A 19,319-nucleotide genomic window follows, 5' to 3' on the forward strand; every position below is an offset into this window, starting at 1 on the left:
GCTGAGGTTTGCTATTTATGATTCGACCGAGGCTGGTCGAACACATGTCAGAGTTTGGCCGACAATCCATATTGTTGAACTCAATTCGAAACATAAAGTCGAGTCGATCGAAGCACAAAGTCGATCACAAAGACGAAACCTAAAGCCGATCAAAAAATCGAATTTTTTAGTCGAACACGAAGCCGAACCATGAAATTGAACAAAATTTTAATGCACAGTCAAAACATTAAGTCGAGTCAGTCGAAACCAAGTTGAACATAAACAAAGTTTCACTAAGAAATTGATTTTATTGTTAGATTTTTTGCATGCGAAATTGTATAACAGTTACAATTAGCAAATCTATTCAGTATATAAGTATTTTGAAAGGCTTGGGTTGAGTTTTATGTTTTTTGAGTCACTGCATTTGCGACTTTATAATTTTGAGTTGCCATGGCCGCAACTTAAATGATTTTAAGCAAAAAAGAAAAATCAACCGAGGTAAAGTTAATGTCAAGAATGTTTGGTAAAAAAAGAAGGTTTTGAGGCGGTCGAAACATGAGTTTTGGGTCGCTCCGAAATTTTTTGATGGTGCAAATTTGCATCGAAGTTTCTTGGTTTCTAATAGTTGCGCTTTTTTAGACGTGCGTAATTGCCCCGGATTTTTTGTGGTTGCCCACAGCTGCACCAAAAGTGCAGGTCGCGCAAAGCCGTGACGCATTCTTTTAGGTCGCAAAGTCGCAACATACCCATAATATGTGGCAATGGTCGTAGCATAGCTGTGTTGCGTCGCGATGATTGAAACATACTCATTTTGAGTCAAAACGATCGCAACAGAAGTCCCCAAACTCGGCTTGAGTTGAAAACAACTACATACGCACATCAATTTGGTTACCGTAAAAGTTGTTATAGAGTACAAAACCTACAAAACTCGGCGGTTAACATAGTCGAAATGTTTTTTTTTTGTCTCGGTCGAAAAATCTCTGGATCGAACGCAGACGAAACGTTTTCCCTCGGTCAAACTCAGTCGAAACGTTTATCTTCGGTCGAACTTGGTCGAAAAGTTCTTTTTCGGGCTAACAGTCAAAACATATATAGCTTGAGTAGATTCAGTCGATACTTGTTGAGCCTGGGTCGAGACGGTCGAAACATACCATATTTTGGCTGAGTCGATCAAAACAAAAAATGCGAACCTCGGCGCGGCCCCGAGTCAAGATTTTTTGTAAATGTTTTGATCAAAGCGGGTCGAACACATAACAGAGTTTGACGGAAAATCCAAAGTCAAGAAGACCCTATAGTTGATTTGAAAGTCAAAACATAAATTCAAGTCGGTCAAAAGAACGAAGGTCGATCACAAAGTCGAATTATATAGTGGAACAAATGTCGAAACATAAAGTCGAAGACACATTAGCAGCCAGTTGAACTCGAGTTTAAAGGTGAAGACTGGATAATCTCAAGCCCATCTTATTACATGGGGGTCTTCACCCATACCAACGAGTTCTACCCGACATATGCTGCTCCAGTTACTCCATTGGGTGGGGAGTTATACATTCTGGCTTGGCCAAAGATCAGGGACTCTCCGCAAGCTTGAATCAGTTGACTGCGCCATTATAAAAATTGTTGATACCACTTGTACATGAAAAAGACTATTTAAGATCAAAAGATGAAAAAAATGATCAAGTTGAATTCAAATTATTATTTTTTATTTTGACGTATAAAAGTACCGCAAGTCCACCTGACTTCGAATAGACACAACATTTACAATTAACTAAATAAATACAGTGCTGATTTGAATTAACCGGACGAAACGCGCTAATCTTGAAATCTAAAACGCGTCTTTCTCAAATTGAATTGAGTTAAAGTGAAAACTCATGAAGACAAAACTTGCTTAAAATTTTGGCAGAATTAATATCGTGTAATTTGTTTTCCGAAATTCGGGCCCAAAATTTTACCCCAAAAATGGGTCATTTTGGTTTTTCCTGTTTAATCGAAAATTACGCCAAAAAACCCAGTCGGTTATTTATATCAGTCGGATTTATATCAAAGTCAGTCCTTAACTTAGCCCAACAAACTTGAAGAAGAATATAATCTCGCAAAATTCGCAAACCGTCTTCAAAATTGTTTTTAAATAAAAAATTGGTGTTTTATATAGTGAAAACGGCCTTTTTTGTCGATCAAACAAAAATAATTTAACTCAGGGGCGGATCTAGGATTTTCTCGAAGGGGGGGGGGGGGCGGATTTTCAAAAAATTTTGACCTTTTTTTTTTTAGGTCGATCAGATTAATTTTTCGAGCTCTCCAAAAGCAGTAAAAAGAAAAAAGACCCTGTTTTGGCCAAATTTTGTGCGCCGCAGGCAATTTTTTGAAAAAACAGTCAAAAAAGCCGTTTTTGGGCATTTTTTGAAAAATGTTGACAAAAAAATTGCGTTTTTTTTGGCGCGCGCTCCCCCTCAGAGTTAGTATATATTGGCGCCAAAGGCGCCTTTAGAAAAATTTTAGGGTCGGTCGGCCAAAAATGGATTTCTGAAAAAGTACCAAAGGGGGGAACCTTTGGGTTGGCATGGGTTCGAATCTAGTTGCAGAATTTAATTTTCTTAAAGTTTGTTGGGCTAAGTGAGGGGCTAACTTTTATATAAATTTGTCTGTGATGGACTGGGTATCTTTGGCGTAATTTTTGATTAACTTAGAAAAGCCAAAATTACCCTTTTTTGGGGTAAAATTTTGGGCCCGAATTTCGCAGAACAAATTACACCATACATATTAATTCGGCCAAAATTTTCAGCAAGTTTTGTCTTCATGGATTTTCACTTAATTTGAGACCCAATTTGAGAAAAGCGCTTTTTAGATTTCAAGATTAGCGCGTTTTGTCCGGTTAATTTAATTCAGCACTATATGAAGGACAAAACTAAAACAACTAGAATTCAAAGTCTCAACAGTCACCTTGTTTCTTTTCTAAAGTATTTAAAAGCACACTTTATTGTTTTCTGAAGAAGTCAGCGCTTCACCTGCGTTCTTCTTTCATTTTGTCTGCTGATCCATTTAGGCTGTCAGGCGCTTTTCTATAGATCACTTAGATGTTCCGTTTCAGATTCCTTGAAACGAAACATCTAACCTTCTTCGCATCGTCTGTGTTCAGTAGGCGCCATTTCCACGAACTTCCACAGTTCCTGCATCGCCTTTTGGAAGGGATCCTCCTCCTCCTCCTCCTCCTCGCGATCACCATTATTCCTGCATGAGTCTACATAATGGTATTTGGGTCCTTTTCCATTGGGAAACTTTTCTTCGACTGACTTTATGTATTTTTTGGCAGCCAGCTATGCATCGGTCTGTTGGTTAATGATTCCGTACTCCAGGAGTCCATGGGCAGATGTGTCAAAACAATTACAGCTTGGGACCAAAACATCGCATCAAACATGTCTTCAAATATTTTGATCATTCCTATAAGGCTCCCATCCCATCCAAGCGATGATCTTGACCGTTTACAGCTATGACAAACACATTGACAAAATCGCATTTGGTTTTTAATTTGATCACGAGGTTTAAAATGATCAGGGCGTCGGTCTCTCGTTTTGGGTCATCAAACCCTATCGTGTCAGTCAGCGACATGTGAGAATCCCTGTTGTAATTGTAGATCACATTTCCAAAAATTGTTGTCTTCGTGCATCCTTGTTCCGATGCCGAAACGGGAAGAGGTTGTTGTTGATAGTTGTAGCTGTGCATCGGTCTGTTGGTTAATGATTCCGTACTCCAGGAGTCCATGGGCAGATGTGTCAAAACAATTACAGCTTGGGACCAAAAAATCGCACCAAACATGTCTTCAAATATTTTGATCATTCCTATAAGGCTCCCATCCCATCCAAGCGACGATCTTGACCGTTTACAGCTATGACAAACACATTGAGAAAATCGTATTTGGTTTTTAATTTGATCACGAGGTTTAAAATGATCAGGGCGTCGGTCTCTCGTTTTGGGTCATCAAACCCTATCGTGTCAGTCAGCGACATGTGAGAATCTCTGTTGTAATTATAGATCACAATTCCAAAAATTGTTGTCTTCGTGCATCCTTGTTCCGATGCCGAAACGGGAAGAGGTTGTTGTTGATAGTTGCAGCTGTGCATCGGTCTGTTGGTTAATGATTCCGTACTCCAGGAGTCCATGGGCAGATGTGTCAAAACAATTACAGCTTGGGACCAAAACTTCGCACCAAACATGTCTTCAAATATTTTGATTATGCCTATAAAGCTTCCATCCAAGCGACGATCTTGACCGTTTACAGCTATGACAAATACATTGACGAAATCGCATTTGGTTTTTAATTTGATCACGAGGTTTAAAATGATCAGGGCGTCGGTCTCTCGTTTTGGGTCATCAAACCCTATCGTGTCAGTCAGCGACATGTGAGAATCCCTGTTTTCATTACAAATCACATTTCCAAAATTGTTTGTCCAAGTGCATCCGTGTTCCGATGCCGAAACGGGGATGAGGTTTGTTTTTGTTCATAGTTTGCCAGCAAGCACATTACACGGGTTCAAACACGTTGCCAAAATCGCATTTGGTTCTTAGTTCGATCGAGAGGTCCGACACGATGATGGCGTCGGCAATTCGTTCTGCGCCATCGAACCCTATCGTGTCAGTCAAAAATGGTAGTCCCTCTGTTTCCTGGGGCAGATACTGAAACGTGGAAGAGGATGAAGCTGCTGAATAATGCGTTCCAAATTGGATAAGGCAAAAGTAGTGTGGGATTATTTTTAAGATACGAGACGCTAAATGTAGTTTGTAGTTTTTATTTGCGCGCGGGAGCGTGAATTGTGGGAAAACGATTTCGAATTTCTGAAAGTTTTTTTTTCGTCAATTTTTCAACCAAAATCTTTTTTGTTTTATCTTGAAGTGCAAAGGACCTAAAATTGAGAGATTTGCCCTGATATACGAGCAGTCTTGTCTGAAGTCTGGGTTGTCAAAAGATTTTGTAACAATATTGACGAAAATTACGAAAATCTAAAAGTAAGAAAATAAATCCAGGCCATTAGCGTTAATACTGACCGATTAGATAATAGGCATAAACAAGAATGAAAAATTCTTATGAACTTGAACTCATAAATCATGATGTTTATCTGTATAGTATTACGGTTGTAAACCCGCAATTTGTAATATTTTTAAATTTTTTTCCACTGATTTAATATTTTTTCTGTTTATATTGACTTCGATTTTGTGAGAAAGGCATTTAGCCAATAGGAACGCTAGCGATTTTGATTGGTTGAACTTTTTCCAGCACTCGGTCCCTCAAGCATGAGAACCCTCCCCTAAGGAAAGCGTTATCTCATCAAAGCAAATTTTTTCAACATTTCTCTGACCTTTTGCGCCTTTTGAATTGGACTGCACAAAGAGACAATATCTTTGGCTTACTACAAAATTTCGGCTATATTGTTACAACATCTTTTGACAACCCAGACTTAAGTCAAGACTGCTCGTATATCATGGCAAATCTCTCAATTTTAGGACCTTTGCACTTCGAGATAAAACAAAAACAACTCTAATAATCTTTAATCAAAAACAACTCTTTTGGATTTGTATTTTGCAGAAAATATAAAAAAGTTAGGCACTACGCAAATTAAAAACTTCTCAATTTATCAATACTCGGTTCTCCCCGAACTGAGATATATCAAGTCAGAGTGCGCGCAGAATCTGTTTGGTACGCAAAGAATCTGAATTTTTTTATTTGCAAACAAAGTTTGCCTTTGGTGAGCAGAGTGCTTTTTTATGCGTTTTATCGCCAGAAAAAGATTATGCGTTCTAGCTACAACTAATTGCAGACACAATCAAAAAGTTCGGAGCAGAGAGTACACGTGCTTATCTAATCGCTAAAGAAAATCAAACTTAGTAAATTTTCGATTAATTGGTGGTATACTAACGACTTTATCTGGAAAAAAACTTACTGTCGTTATCCTAAAGTAAAAGTTTTCCTTCAGCGAATTTAATCAAAAAATTTTCATCAATCCATCAAATGGAAACATTAAACATCCCCAAAAGCTGTTTAAGGGTGATGATAACTTAGTTCTTAATCAGAAATTTCAGCCAATTAGAATCGAGCATTTTATATGCTGCTCTTAGCAAGTTTTTTTTTCGAAAAAATGATAGGGTGAAAAATGTCAACGTATGATCTGTTTGAGAAAGGATGCAAAATTTATTCGAAGGGAGTTTTAGAGGCTCCATAATTCTCGGTTATAGGTTTGAAAAGTCCGTCCTAGTTTTAACAAGAAAAATTGTAAGCTAGTATTCCATCCTTCTATCAAAATTTTTTTCTGGTAGTTTTTCGCTTTCTTCATAGCTCTTCAACCAAAAATAACTTCATTGGTAAGACTATTGCTTATTTTCCTACCTCTTTGACAAAAGTGTTCAAACTAAAAAAAAATTTCACGTAATCTTCATGGGCGAAAAAGAAAGACCTTACAAAACATCCAGCTTGACAAAAAACACGCTACTCATACAATTTACACCACTGGAAAAATGGTTATGATACATATGCAAACGATTTCATTGAAAAAACAAATTGTATGATAATAGCACAACTATAACTTTTCATATTAATTTAACCGTATAAACTGCTTTTTTGACCTTATTTGTATTGTAATACTCGCATTTTTCCATGACGTGAAATGTATGACACGCAATTTTTTCATTGACGGAAACTTTTTTTTGTGTTTCACTTTATTTTTTCTGTTTTGTTTTGAAACAAAAACAAGATTGCTCGTATCAAGGCAAAACCCTGAAATGGAGCAGTAATAACATCAAAAATTAAATGTAATCAATAAAAAAATTCTAATTTTCGATATTTTTTTTGTGAAAACAATCAACCCACACCCCATATAAAGAACAAAGTGATAAATTTTGCTCCTAGTCATAAATCGATTATGACAAAAAAGCTTCTTTCTACTAATTTGGAACAATTTCTAAAGCGGATTACATCTCCGTTTTTATGTTGATAACGCGAAATATATCGCGCGTTAATTGTCCCAAATTGTCCACAATGGTAATATCTTTAAACCTTTATAACGTCGCGAAAAATGATCACAGGTGAATCATTTTTTCAAATTTACGCTAAATACAGCAATACCTTTTGAATGATATTAAAAAATTCCGTGTCAAAATGACAAGTTAAAAAGTCGAATATATATATATATATATATGGGTCTGTGCGTTGACAAAAACACTTAAACGAAAGCAACCGCTTTGCGGCCAACGCTACGCTTTAACAGAAAATTGCAACACGTATAGATATTTGAAGTTGTTTCTTTTTTGTGAAAATTTTTCATTCTTTAGTCAAAGTCATTAAAAAACGAAATGCATATCAAGTATTTCTTGAACATTGATTTTTTCCTGGCAAATCAATATCCTGGTAGTATAAACTTCAATTCACTCTAGAGTAGTTTTGAAAAGAGCAAACCCCTTTAGAAACAAGGAAAAAATGGTTATCAAAAATTATCGCAAAGTAATTAAACTGGCAGTTTTTGTTACCCTTAATTGATGAAAAAGACATTGATGTCAATAAAATTGATTTATATTTGAAATAAGGCTTATACTTACTAAATTTTTGGCGAACTTTAGTTAGAAAACATAATTTGTTTGAAAAAAAATCGAACCAGACACATTTTTCTCTTCAGCTTTCTTCAAAAAACATAAAGAGTGCAATCAAAACTGCTTGAGTCTATGCAACAGCTCTTTCCTAATTTTCAATCCCCTATGCAAGTAACTTTTCCTGCGGACATAGCTTAGGTCATTAAAAAATAGCAGTTTTTGAAACAATAAACCAATAATGAAGGGTTATATCATTTATTACCTCTGGCAGGGTCGCACTCGTATTGGTATAATTTTGCCCTTTTTAACGCAATTTTTGAATTGTTTGACTGTCTCAGTTCCATTTCGAAAACTTTTTAAGTGAGTGAACTAGCTTTTTTGCAGCTTGATGATTACTTATCCAGACAAAACTTAAAAAAGATGAGGAAAACATTGTTCAAAAGTTTAGCAGAAGTATGCTAAACTATGCTAGGGTGAAAAACTGAAAGAGCGCCAAAAAGACCCGTTTCTTTGTTCAATTATAAAAAAAATGGCGTTGAAAAAAGTGACTTTCGATAGGTTGGGTGAAAAGTCCCTTAAAACTAATTGATTAAAAAGCAGTTTCTTTGAAATTGCGAATATTTACTGAATAAATTTGTCGTGATGACTTAGTTATAGAATATATCACGGGTTAAACTTACGTAATTTAAAGGATAGATGTAATCAGCAATTGGGGCCACGAATTCAAATACTTTTGTTCAAGCTTTCTTCAAGACATGGATGTAAAAACGAAACTACGAAAAGTAAATCGTGCGAAAATACAATTTGCAAAAGTCTTCGATGAAAAACGTTGAACTGATCTATGAAACGTATGAACATTTTTAATGATAGAATGATAGTTTTCTTTGCTATAAAATAATTTTCAAATCAACGCACGCAAAGTAGTCCAAATTGTTGACCAAATTGTAACAAGTTATGACAAAGAATTGGCAACAATATATCTTGTTTTTCTTAACTTGAGATTAATTTCTTGCTCGGCATAATATTACGTGTTTTAATTTCTCAACAAGTTCGGAATAATTAATTTATGTGAGCTTGATACACTGCGAGCTTGAAGCTTTTCTAACCAGCTAAGTAGTTGATAAAAAATATGCTAGTTGTAGTTGATGAAAAAAGTAGTTGATAAAAAAACCAAATCCAAAACAAATGTTGCTTTTTCAAGAAAAAAAAATCATCATGCCAAGTTTGATGAATAAATTCAAATGATGAATAAATTCAAACATTTATAATGACTCGAAATCAATCAAAGTTTCGTAACTTTGTTTCGCGGTGTTAGTTTAATGTCCAACTGAACCTGTCAAGCTCACCCCAATTTTTTCCATCATCGACAAATTATATACTAGCTCAAAAGTTAAACACGTGTAGTTTTTGTATAAAAGCAATTTTACAAAATTTAAAGTCAGTCAAACCTGAAAAACTGTCTTTTCTGTACTGCAGGACTCAGTGGCGTGCGCAGAAAAATTTCTAGGGAGGGGGTATTGCTGATTAACTTGCCTATTTTTTGATTTGAAGTCGAGTGCAGAGAAAGAATTCCACAAAACCGACCTTAATCCTCAAAGAGACAATTTATGCGTTCGATGAAATAAACAAAACAATTTTGATGACGATGAAGTGAAACACGGCTTGTATGTTCCTGAAAAAATATCAGAACAATCAGCGAACTGCTATCTGACATGACACAAATCTATTCTATGCCATACATGCTTTCCTTACATTTGGATTCGGCCAAAAATGAAAAATGAGTAGCAATGACTTACAAAAAAAAGGACTTTTGTATTCAGAGCTGATCAATTTTCCTATAGGTGTAATTTCTTCAAAGAGTCAGGAATTAGAAAAATCTGATCATAAATAGATGGATTTCATAAAATTTTACCGAATACAAGATTCGACCCGAGTAGGAGGTCTGATCATTTGTTGTGAATCTTATGACTCATAAAGATAGTAGAAGAGAATTTGACTGAAAATTAAAACCATCGAAATACCAAAAGTTATTGTGAATAGTTGCGCACCTTTCTTTACTGAACAGTTTTAATGACTTCCGATTAAACCAAGCCACAGTTAGTGTTGAATTGTTGTTGTTAAATTAAGTTTTTGATTGTCAACTATTTCATCTTTGACGGAAACATTTTATTGTAAACACTTTTTCTTTGGTCTGTTATAGGATAGTACTTCAACAGTGTACTAGAAAATGTTTATCTAACGCTGGAAAAAGGCAGCAGTGAAGGCGGAAAGAGGCAAAGAATCAAGCTGCAAAGACTTCTGGGAGGAAGAAAAAAAGTACACCGAAAAGATGCCGAAAAATTTTGTTTGAAGGAAGCCCCAAAAAAGAAGCCGACGAAAGGTTGACTTCTAAATTCTTCTTGTACCTGGCCAAATAATTCTATCAGAAACACCCACTTAGGAAAATTGTAGACATTGATTTTTCAGAATTTTGAAAACTAGCAGCTGATGAGTTCATGAAAGAACCAAATTTGACGAACCGAATATTCATACAAAATGTTTGGCTTAAAACAGAGTGAAAGTGAGAGCATGGATCACTTCTATGGGGCCCTCAGTGACCTCATTCGCGGGTAAGCTTTTGAGCCAAAAAAGGAGTCTATTGATTGGCGGTGAAATTATCCATGCTTTCACTTTCACTCTGAATCAGGTAGAGGTGGGGGTGAATCATTTAGAGAAGACCCATGAGTTCATTCAGTATGAGACAAACGTCGCCAGCAGCTTTCATGAAGAATACCATGCAGCCGGCTTCGGGAAAATTTCAATTCGAAGAGTTTGGGAATGAGCCGGAAATGAGAATAGAAACCCAGGTTGACAGAAAATGCTTATCATACAATTCCATATTATGGAAAAAAATGATTATCATACGATTCCATACAATTCCATAGAATAAAAAAAATCGTACTAAAATTAGATGATAAACATTTTTTCCATTCAATGGAATGGTATGTTAAAACATTTTTGTGGAAGAATTTTGCTTAAAACTCAGTTTCTGATTGAGCAAAACTAAGAAATAAAATGAGGCAAAAACTACTAAAACTTAGCCTACCGTAACGTGCCAGTCTCTCAACAGAAGATCTAAACCACAGAAAACTTTATAAGTTTGAAACTCTGTTACTGTGTTTCCTGTAAGTTTCTCTCCTCCAATTCGAGACAGCAGAGAGTTACTCTTAGTGGGAACCAACAACAGGGGAAGGGTTGCCTAATACTGAAAATTACCGACAAAAAATTGAAGACGTCATTCCGAAGTGCAAATCTGCAGATCCAAAGCACACTCCATGTCAGCTCCCAGAAAACTTTACACATTTATCATCTAAAAACAAACTTCATGTGTGAAAATGCACATGGATATAAATTATACATACATCATAACTTCTATTCGTGCGAGAAAAATCGAAGTTTAAGACCACCATCGGAACCATAACGGTTGTGACTACGATCAAAAAGAACGATTCTTTCAAATTCAAACTTGCGTAGTGTGCAAATCTTTGGAAATGATGTGTTTTGAAGCGCTTTTAATTTTTTTTCTAAAACTTCAATCAGTTTTTCACTGAAAAAGATTATGATATAGCTTTCACAGTTGAAACTAATAACGTGCATTGTTACTGAAAGGATATACAGTTTTGGATTGATTTTGCACTCGGCACATGTTTAATAATTAGTTTCATCTCGAAAAGAAGTGAAATAATTACAGTCTTACACGAACTAACTCCACCCGTGCAATTCCTTCAACGTCAAAGTGTGTGTTTGCACATGAATGTACCAAATTTTGCAGTCATCTTATTTAACTTGCTTGTTTTTATTCAGCGATGGTGTCTGAATTAAAAAAAAAAGTGCATCAAAACTGTTTGGAAAAAGGTTATGTATAGAAGCGATCGCTTTTATCACAAAAGAAAGTATGTGTAAATTTAATTCTTTTTGCGGTTGCTAAATGATGAATGAAGAAATCAGAACTGATTGTTTTTCAAGTTTAACTAATATATGATTTGAAATCTCTTTGGAAATCAATCAATCAGATCAAAACCGGGGGTATTGCAACAGGGTAAGAAAATTTTTTCCCATGATTAACTTCGTTCACAGGACTCCTTGTGGTATCTTGGTTCATAAGGAACTCAATTTTGTGTCCCTTGCACACTAAACCCGGAAGTGACAAATGCGCCTGGAACGGCAAGGTCTTGGGTTCGAATCTTACTACGATCTGTTTTTTTTTCGAACTTTAGATATTTCGGTTCAAAAAGCTTAGGCCTGTTAATTGTCTGCATAGGTTATTTGGCTTAGTTGGCTTAAATTAATCGAATTCTTTTTACTGTTGTTGCTTTTTGTGTTTCACCTTTTAAAATTCTGGCGGAATCAAAATTTGCTTATTTGCACTGGTTGTAAAAACAATCGCTTTGTAAATCGCTTTTTTCCAAACAGTTTTGAAGTAGTTTTTTTTAGTTCAGACGCCGTCTCGCAGAATAAATAAAAACAAATTAATTAAGACGACTACAAAAAATGGCATGATTGCAAACAACAAGTTAGACGTCAAAGAAGTTGCAGAGGTAGAATTGTTCAGTTTAAAACAATAATCACTTCAATTCTTTTCAAGAAGAAACTAATTGTTATTGTTACACAAGCAAGAAACACAAAATGGCATCAAAAAATGAGTGCCGACTGAGAAATAATTCCGAAACTAATTATCTTTTCAATAACATTGGACGCCATAGGTTGATTTTTTTTTCAACTGTGAATGCTACCCTAATCTTTTTTTCAGTGAAAAACTGAGAAAAATTTTTTCAAATAAATTAAAGGCGTATCAAAAAACAGCAATTCCTTAAAATTTGTTGTTCACAAAATTGAAAAAGATTTAATCGTTAGTGTCAATTTAAAAAAAAATGCACGAAAAGCCCAAAGTATCCGGAATAAAACTGTCTACATCAATCTACGCATCTGGCGTAGAGTTAACAGGACAGCTTGACACAAAAATGGCTTGCTGTTCGAATTCGGCTCGGACCTGCTTTTTTGCAAACTGCAATTTTTGTGCCTTTTCGGGCTCTCGTTCGTCTCTTTATTTTGTCGGCTTAGTTCCAATCCATTTTTTTTGAAGGTTCAAAATTTTTCCAAGTTGCTGTAACCCCCATCCTTTAGACAACAAAGCCCGGGAGTTCAGACAGGTCTCGAACAGCTTTTCTACTGGAATCGTAACTTTTTTAAAGGTTCAGTTTTCTTCTAAGTTGTGGTAGACCTGTTTTGATTCCAGTCGAAACAGGTCTCGACTGGAAAGGAACTCCCAGGCTTTGTCATCTGAAGCATGGGCGTTACAGCAACTTGGAAGAAGTCTGAAACTTCAAAAAAAAAGTCGGTTACGGGAACTAAACCGACAAATATAAGCAGACGGACGACAGCCAGGAAAAGCACAAAGAGTCTAATATGCAAAAGAAAAACAGGTCCCGACCGGATTCGAAATGTAACCCTTTGCGGTCTCAAGCAGTTGTTTTACTTCTGCGCCAGATGCGTTGATTGATGTAAGCAATTTCGTTTTGGATGGTTTGGGCTTTTGTTGCAATTTTTCATTGATAAAAAAAACAATTTTTTGAAGTTATTTCAGTTTTTTTGTTTGATTTTAATGATAGTCATTCATATTTGCATTGCAAGTGGAGCAAGGCTCAGCTTCGCATTGGTGTCAAAAATGGTGTTTCATTTTTCAAAACGAAATTATTCTAGTTTGCAAAAGGTCAATTATGAAAATTTTGTAAAGTATAGAGCGATGGTTCTCAAGGTAAAAGATTATCAGAAGGAAAACAGTTCTAATTGATGTTGCTCAAGAAGTCTCTTAAGAAGTTGCTTAAGAAATCGAAGTGTCGATTTTTTTTTAAATATTGGGTGTTTTTCGAGATTAGCAAATAAGCATCAAATATTATCAGAAGTTTTGTTTGAAGCAATAAGAATCAATTATTATCAAGCAACATGAACTATTAGTTATTTTGTGGGAAATTTTCTGATGGTTAATTAGTTCACAAGAAAAAAAGCAAAAACTCAAGTGATTGTATTGTTTATGTAATATCTCTCGACCATTGTTTTTCTCATAATTTTCAGACGCTTGTTTTGTAAATTATTTTAATTTTTCAAACTTTGTTTATTTATGAATTCCGATGAATGTTTTTAAATTTCAGGATGATTCAGTTTCAAGGATCTTTATGACTGATAGATAAAACTAACTCAATGTGAGAAAACACCAATGTTTTTTTTCTATTTCGATGGAAAGAAAACGAAAATTGAATTTTTATTATTGCAGATCCGAATCCTCCATTTGGCAAATAATTTTAGAAAAATTCAGCAAATGAAAAACTAAGTTTGAGATTGAACAACATTTTTTCAAAAGCCTCGCCGTTCGAATTAGTTTTGTCACTTAAAGGATGAAAGTGTTTATCATAACTAGATTGCAGCAGGTTTGGGCTTGCTTATGTATGATTTTACATGTACCGTGCAGAAAAAGTTCGGTGCGAATGCTAATACGACGCAAACCATTTTCGATAAGCACGGCGCAATAGAGTCTTGTTTAATTTACGCTGAGTTCAAATGACTTTGTTAATCTTCAGCTAATACCACTGTTCGCTAAAAGTTATTCTGAATTGTTTAAACTTAACAAGGGATTGTTTTGGAAGGTTCTAAATTAAGTCACGCCTTTTATGAAATTATTTTCTATTCAGCCATCAAATGTGTTATTTTGAACTTTGAAAAAAATTAAGAGATAAATTTTACAGCCTAGTGCTTCTCAAATAAAACGAGTTAACTCCAGCAATCAGCTGTGTTGTTTTAAACTTCCATCTTCAAATGAGCTTCCAACAAGTTCTAACTTTCGTCTTTGTCAGCCAAATTGGTTTGATTCAAAGTTGGAATTTATTGTATGAAGCTTCTGGAAGTAATTTTTTCAACTACTTTTATTTCGTAACTTACAATGACCCAACGCACGGCTATGTAAACTATGTGGACTATCAAACGGCGGTTTCAAACGGATATATCAATTCTTCTTGTAACGGTGACGTCTATATAGGATGTGATCACAAAAACGTAGCTTCAGGACGCGGCCGGGATTCGATCCGCATCGAGTCGACACAAGAGTTCAGCTATGGGCTTTTCGTATTGTACTTGTCGCATATGCCAACAGGGTGTGGTACTTGGCCTGCCTTTTGGACATATGGACCCAATTGGCCTTACGAGGGCGAAGTAGATATAATCGAGGGGGTGAATGAACAAACGTATGATCACACCACTCTCCACACGGGACCTGGATGTGACTTCAACAGTGCACCGCCTCGAAATTTTTCAGGTAACAAAGAGACTAATTCGGACAAAAATGGGATCTTTTTAACTATTCCCCCATGGTAGCTAATAACAAATTGCCACCCCTATAATGGAATAACTCAGTTTTAACAGTTAAGTGTTGAGATGTTGTATTTAGTAAGAAAAATGCTATTATGCTTAAATGCAGAAAGAAATTAAACTTCATAAGAGCAGGAAAACAGAATTTCAGAGAGAAATAGAAAATTTTAAGACCAGAAACAAGAACGCCTGCCGAATATAGGGTATGAAAGGCTGCTTCTCAAATCCCTCACACGAATTTAACTCATGCATAATTTTGGGGTTCAATGGGGTTTTTCATCATGCTTAAGGGGGTCATTCAAGTGGTAAGAGAAGAGCTTAAGAGACTTAATTGGTCGGCAAAAAAACGGGTGGCAAAAATTTTTGATTTTTCTTTTCAGAAATCCGATCTACAACTTTCCTCTTCTCCAAAAACTCTGGATTTGCCTCTGATTTGTGTACTTCTAATTTTCAAAAATTAAAACAGCTTACATGCTACATTTGCTACAGTATGGATTAGACGCAAAAGATTTGTAGGCAAATTATTGCTGTTTAGTTGATATAAATGGGTTGAACATCATTTAAAAACACGTAAAAACTCTAAACATCATTCACTTCTGTTTTAGGAAACATTGTCGGATCGCAAGATTGCAACTCACTAATCAACGACAACTCTGGCTGCAGTATCTCCAGCTCCAATCCCAACTCCTATGGCTACAATTTAAACGCTGCGGGCGGAGGTCTCTACGCTCTACAATGGACTTCCAGTGGAATATTTTCTTGGTTCTGGAACGAAGGTCGAATCCCGAGTGACGCACTTGGAAACTCTCCAAACCCGAACAGTTGGGGAGAACCCTATGCAAGTTTCCCCTTCGGAAGTTACTGCCCAGAGTCGAACTTTAAGAGCCAGAAGATCACTTTTGATCTGACGTTTTGCGGGGATTGGGCTGGTTCCGTTTTCAGCTCCCAATGTCCAGGAAAAGGGTCCTGTAACGACTATGTCAAGTATAACCCACAGGCGTTCCAAGAAGCATACTGGAACATTCATTGGATGAAAGTTTTCAATTAGCCAATTGAAAACTTGAAGTATCATTCCAATTCATCGAAACTTTCTGAATAATTATTTGGAATTTTTTTAAATTGTACTTGATTATAGGCGATATAATTGATGTACTCAGAAAGCTACTATTTTAACACTTGTTCGAAAAATGTTTTGAGTGGAACTATTTGAGGCTAGAATTTTGTTTTGACGCGAGGCAAAATTTTTGAATTATTTTCAATTATGTTCTAAAGATGAATTTTTTGCTCATAGTATTTCGCAGAGAGTGTATTGGGTTTTTGGGTTGACCAAAAAAACTGATTGGAGCTGTAGCTTGCTTTCGAGAATTAATTTAGTTTCGAAAAGTTATTTATGTTGAGCATCATTTAAAAAAAAGATCTTCTGTTTTTAGAAGGTTATATGAAAACTATGAAGGTTATATAAAAATTGATGAGAACAAAAGTTGCTTAGATTTTTACCAGAATAATCATGGAGCAATTTTTTTTTGCGAAATTCAAAACTATAATGTGAACGCAAAAATGGGTCATTTTGGCTTCTTTTAGTTCAGCACAAAATTACGCTGAAACTACCTAGTTAATTGATGGTAAAACTTTATCAAAATGAACCTTTTGCACAAATAAACATAGAAAATTAAAATCTCCAAAATTTGTATGAGAGAACATATTTTTGCTTGATAGCCAAAAAACTTAATTGCTGAAAAAACAAATTTTAAACTAATTGAAATTTTTTTTCTGTGATCTTACATCTCTAGAACTTTGTTTGGTTGTGTAAGAGGCTAGTTTTCATGTTACTTTCCTACAAATTTAATTATCTGATGTTTGATTGATCTATTCAAAACTAAGCTTTTTCAGATTCGACAGAGAGCAAAGACATGCGGCTGACAAACAAGGGGAAACTCTAAATTCATCTGGAAGTTCTCGAACTTGCGAAAAACTTTGGAAATTTTAAGCTCTCGATAGAATCATGAGTGAAAGGACTGCCATTTATACCATAACAGTGTCCGAGGGATTTCAGCAGACCGGTTTGATTAGCAGAATAATCTTTTAGCAGACTCAGAACAATTATAAAGTCAGAGAGCTAACTTCAAACGCGGCATTGGCGATTAGCGAACCCTTGCTCCGCTGCGCTTCAATTCAACACGAGTTTTTTTTGTGCGCATAAATCTTTGTTTTGCCGCTAATTTAGACTGCTGTGTTTTTAAAGCTGACAGCTTTGTTAGCTAATTCTGAGATAATTGTCTTGGGGTAGCTTGACCACCGACTGAGCGTCTCTTTGAGTCTGGCAATCAATTATGTATCACTTCATTACGCTGGCCTGCTAAAGGACTCAATTTTCACTTTTTAGGTTAAAAGATTGGTCTGCTAAAGGATCGGTCCCCCCATAGCAGATTCAAAAAGTGAATGCTTGTTATTAGCGTATGAGTTGGAGGGACTAAAATAGCATCTGTAAATGGTGACCGACTTCTTACCAGACCGACCTTTTACCAGAAGAGTTATAACATGGACCTTTTACCAGACTCGATAATTAAGTTTGATTGACAAATATAATGACGCCGTTAAGTCTGGGTAAAGACAATGATTTCACGGTTTCTCAGCGCAGTTTTGTTCGTTCTAACCGCTTCCTTTTCGAATCTTTTTCGCTAATTTTTCTCTAAGTCCCATTTGTACCAAGGTTCATTTGTACCAAAATGAAAAATCGGTCCAAGAGTTGGCTTAATGAATGTTTTTGGAATTAACGCGATTGATTTTTTATTTTGGTATAAATGGGACTAATTTATCATTTTGGTGATTGTGAACACCCACCTTATCTTCTCAAATCACTTTTTAGAGATTCGTATTTGTCCTCGTATCATGAGTTCTACTTTTTTTAAAAACCAACTAACTTTCGAGTGATCTATTCTAAATTGGGCTGTTTTAGACTCGACAAGGAGAGCAGAGTTGTGCGATTGACAAACGAAGGAGCTCTCATAAATTTTTTGGACGAATCAAAAATATCGATTGACGAACTGTGATCAGTGTCTTAAGTGTCTTCCAATGCATTCCTTTTCATCATGGCAACCTAATGATTCACGAAGAGTTGATGGTTCTGAATGTCGAGGAACTTGCAGGTGCATCTGGAATGATGATGATGAACATAAGGCTGCCTCATAATATGCATGACTCCAACTCATATGTCATGCTAGTGTCCGATTTCTAAGTCCGATTACAAAGTTACTCCCAACTTTCAGCGGTCGGAATAACAATATGTAGACAGGTATAAAAGGTTTAAAAAGGTTTAAAAAGGTTTTAAAAGGTAATTTAACAAGGAAATTGGAAGTGAGAAGAGCCTCTGTTTGCTTTAAACATACCTGCGGTGGTGCCCATGCCCTTGCTTCGTTTTGTCTGATACGAGTAACGACTGGAACCACTACCCCTGCCGCCATTGCGCGGCGAATCCGTAAGAGGCTCTTGTTCCTAATGCACAGAATACTTCATATTTAACACTAGTATTCAAAAAAAGAGAGAGATATCCAACACCAGACAACATATTTCTTCGTTATTGCAGATTCGTCACCGCTGAACCACTTACACATCAAGCATGAAGTGTGAAAAAAGGATTTAAAAACAGATCATATTGATGTAAACCAAACATATGTACCTCATTAACTATCTCAAAATCAAATAAATCAATTCGATAGTAAATTATTATCTAGGTGACTCCAATTGATTGAATTTAAGGTATGATGTGCATTTTCTTTCTGATAAAAAACTAGCAAAAAGTCATTTCTAAAGCAGTTATTTTTGACCTCCTTTTCAACTAAAAAAATTTTGAAACAAATTTTGGTTGAATGTACGGAAGTTTGTCATGATTTGGGTCATTATGAGCATTATAGTCATTTTTGCCCGAGTGAAACAATTATATGTGGCTCGTTTTTTCCTGAAGACTCCCATGAATTCATGTAGCAATCGTAAAGGTCTAAAAACGAAGAGCTTTAATTAACTGCATACCAGCTTCAACTAATCGCCAGCTGAGCAATGCCAGCTTATCAAACGGAAGCAGTTTAAAACAAGTATTTATTTTATACTTTGATATTTCTCACTGTAAAATATTAATAAGTAACCAATCATGATCGATGACTAAAACTTACAGTAAACTGTAAAGCTGAAACTACTCTTGGTTTCAGTCAGAGAAGTAATAATTAAGGTTGAAATCAGTTGCTTTCATTTCTCCTCTAACTTCGCGATAAACCAGTACATTTCTAGATCTATTGAGACTAGAAAATATAAGATATAAGAGTAAGATTAGGATTGGTATTGGACTACGAACCTATCCGGCAGAAAAAAGATTGCGTAAC

The 19,319-nt window shown here is 35.6% G+C and overlaps 3 protein-coding genes across 7 annotated transcripts in view; 1 reads left to right on the forward strand and 2 right to left on the reverse strand.

Annotated features, from left to right (window-relative positions):
- LOC134840587 (succinate--CoA ligase [GDP-forming] subunit beta, mitochondrial-like) overlaps positions 1–19,319 on the reverse strand; it is a 485,398-nt gene that overhangs the window by 375,001 nt on the left and 91,078 nt on the right. The window lies entirely within an intron of this gene.
- LOC134840588 (uncharacterized) overlaps positions 1–19,319 on the reverse strand; it is a 114,398-nt gene that overhangs the window by 63,635 nt on the left and 31,444 nt on the right. The gene's annotated exons all lie outside the window — the stretch shown is intronic.
- On the forward strand, positions 14,182–16,119 carry LOC134840092 (uncharacterized). The gene is made up of 2 exons (XM_063855784.1): positions 14,182–14,893; positions 15,552–16,119. The coding sequence occupies exons 1-2, from the start codon at positions 14,398–14,400 to the stop codon at positions 15,992–15,994; spliced, it is 939 nt and encodes a 312-aa protein (XP_063711854.1). The 5' UTR covers positions 14,182–14,397; the 3' UTR covers positions 15,995–16,119.

Source organism: Symsagittifera roscoffensis, chromosome 2 (genome assembly GCF_963678635.1).
Source record: "Symsagittifera roscoffensis chromosome 2, txSymRosc1.1, whole genome shotgun sequence".
Classification (NCBI taxonomy): Eukaryota; Metazoa; Xenacoelomorpha; order Acoela; family Convolutidae; genus Symsagittifera; species Symsagittifera roscoffensis.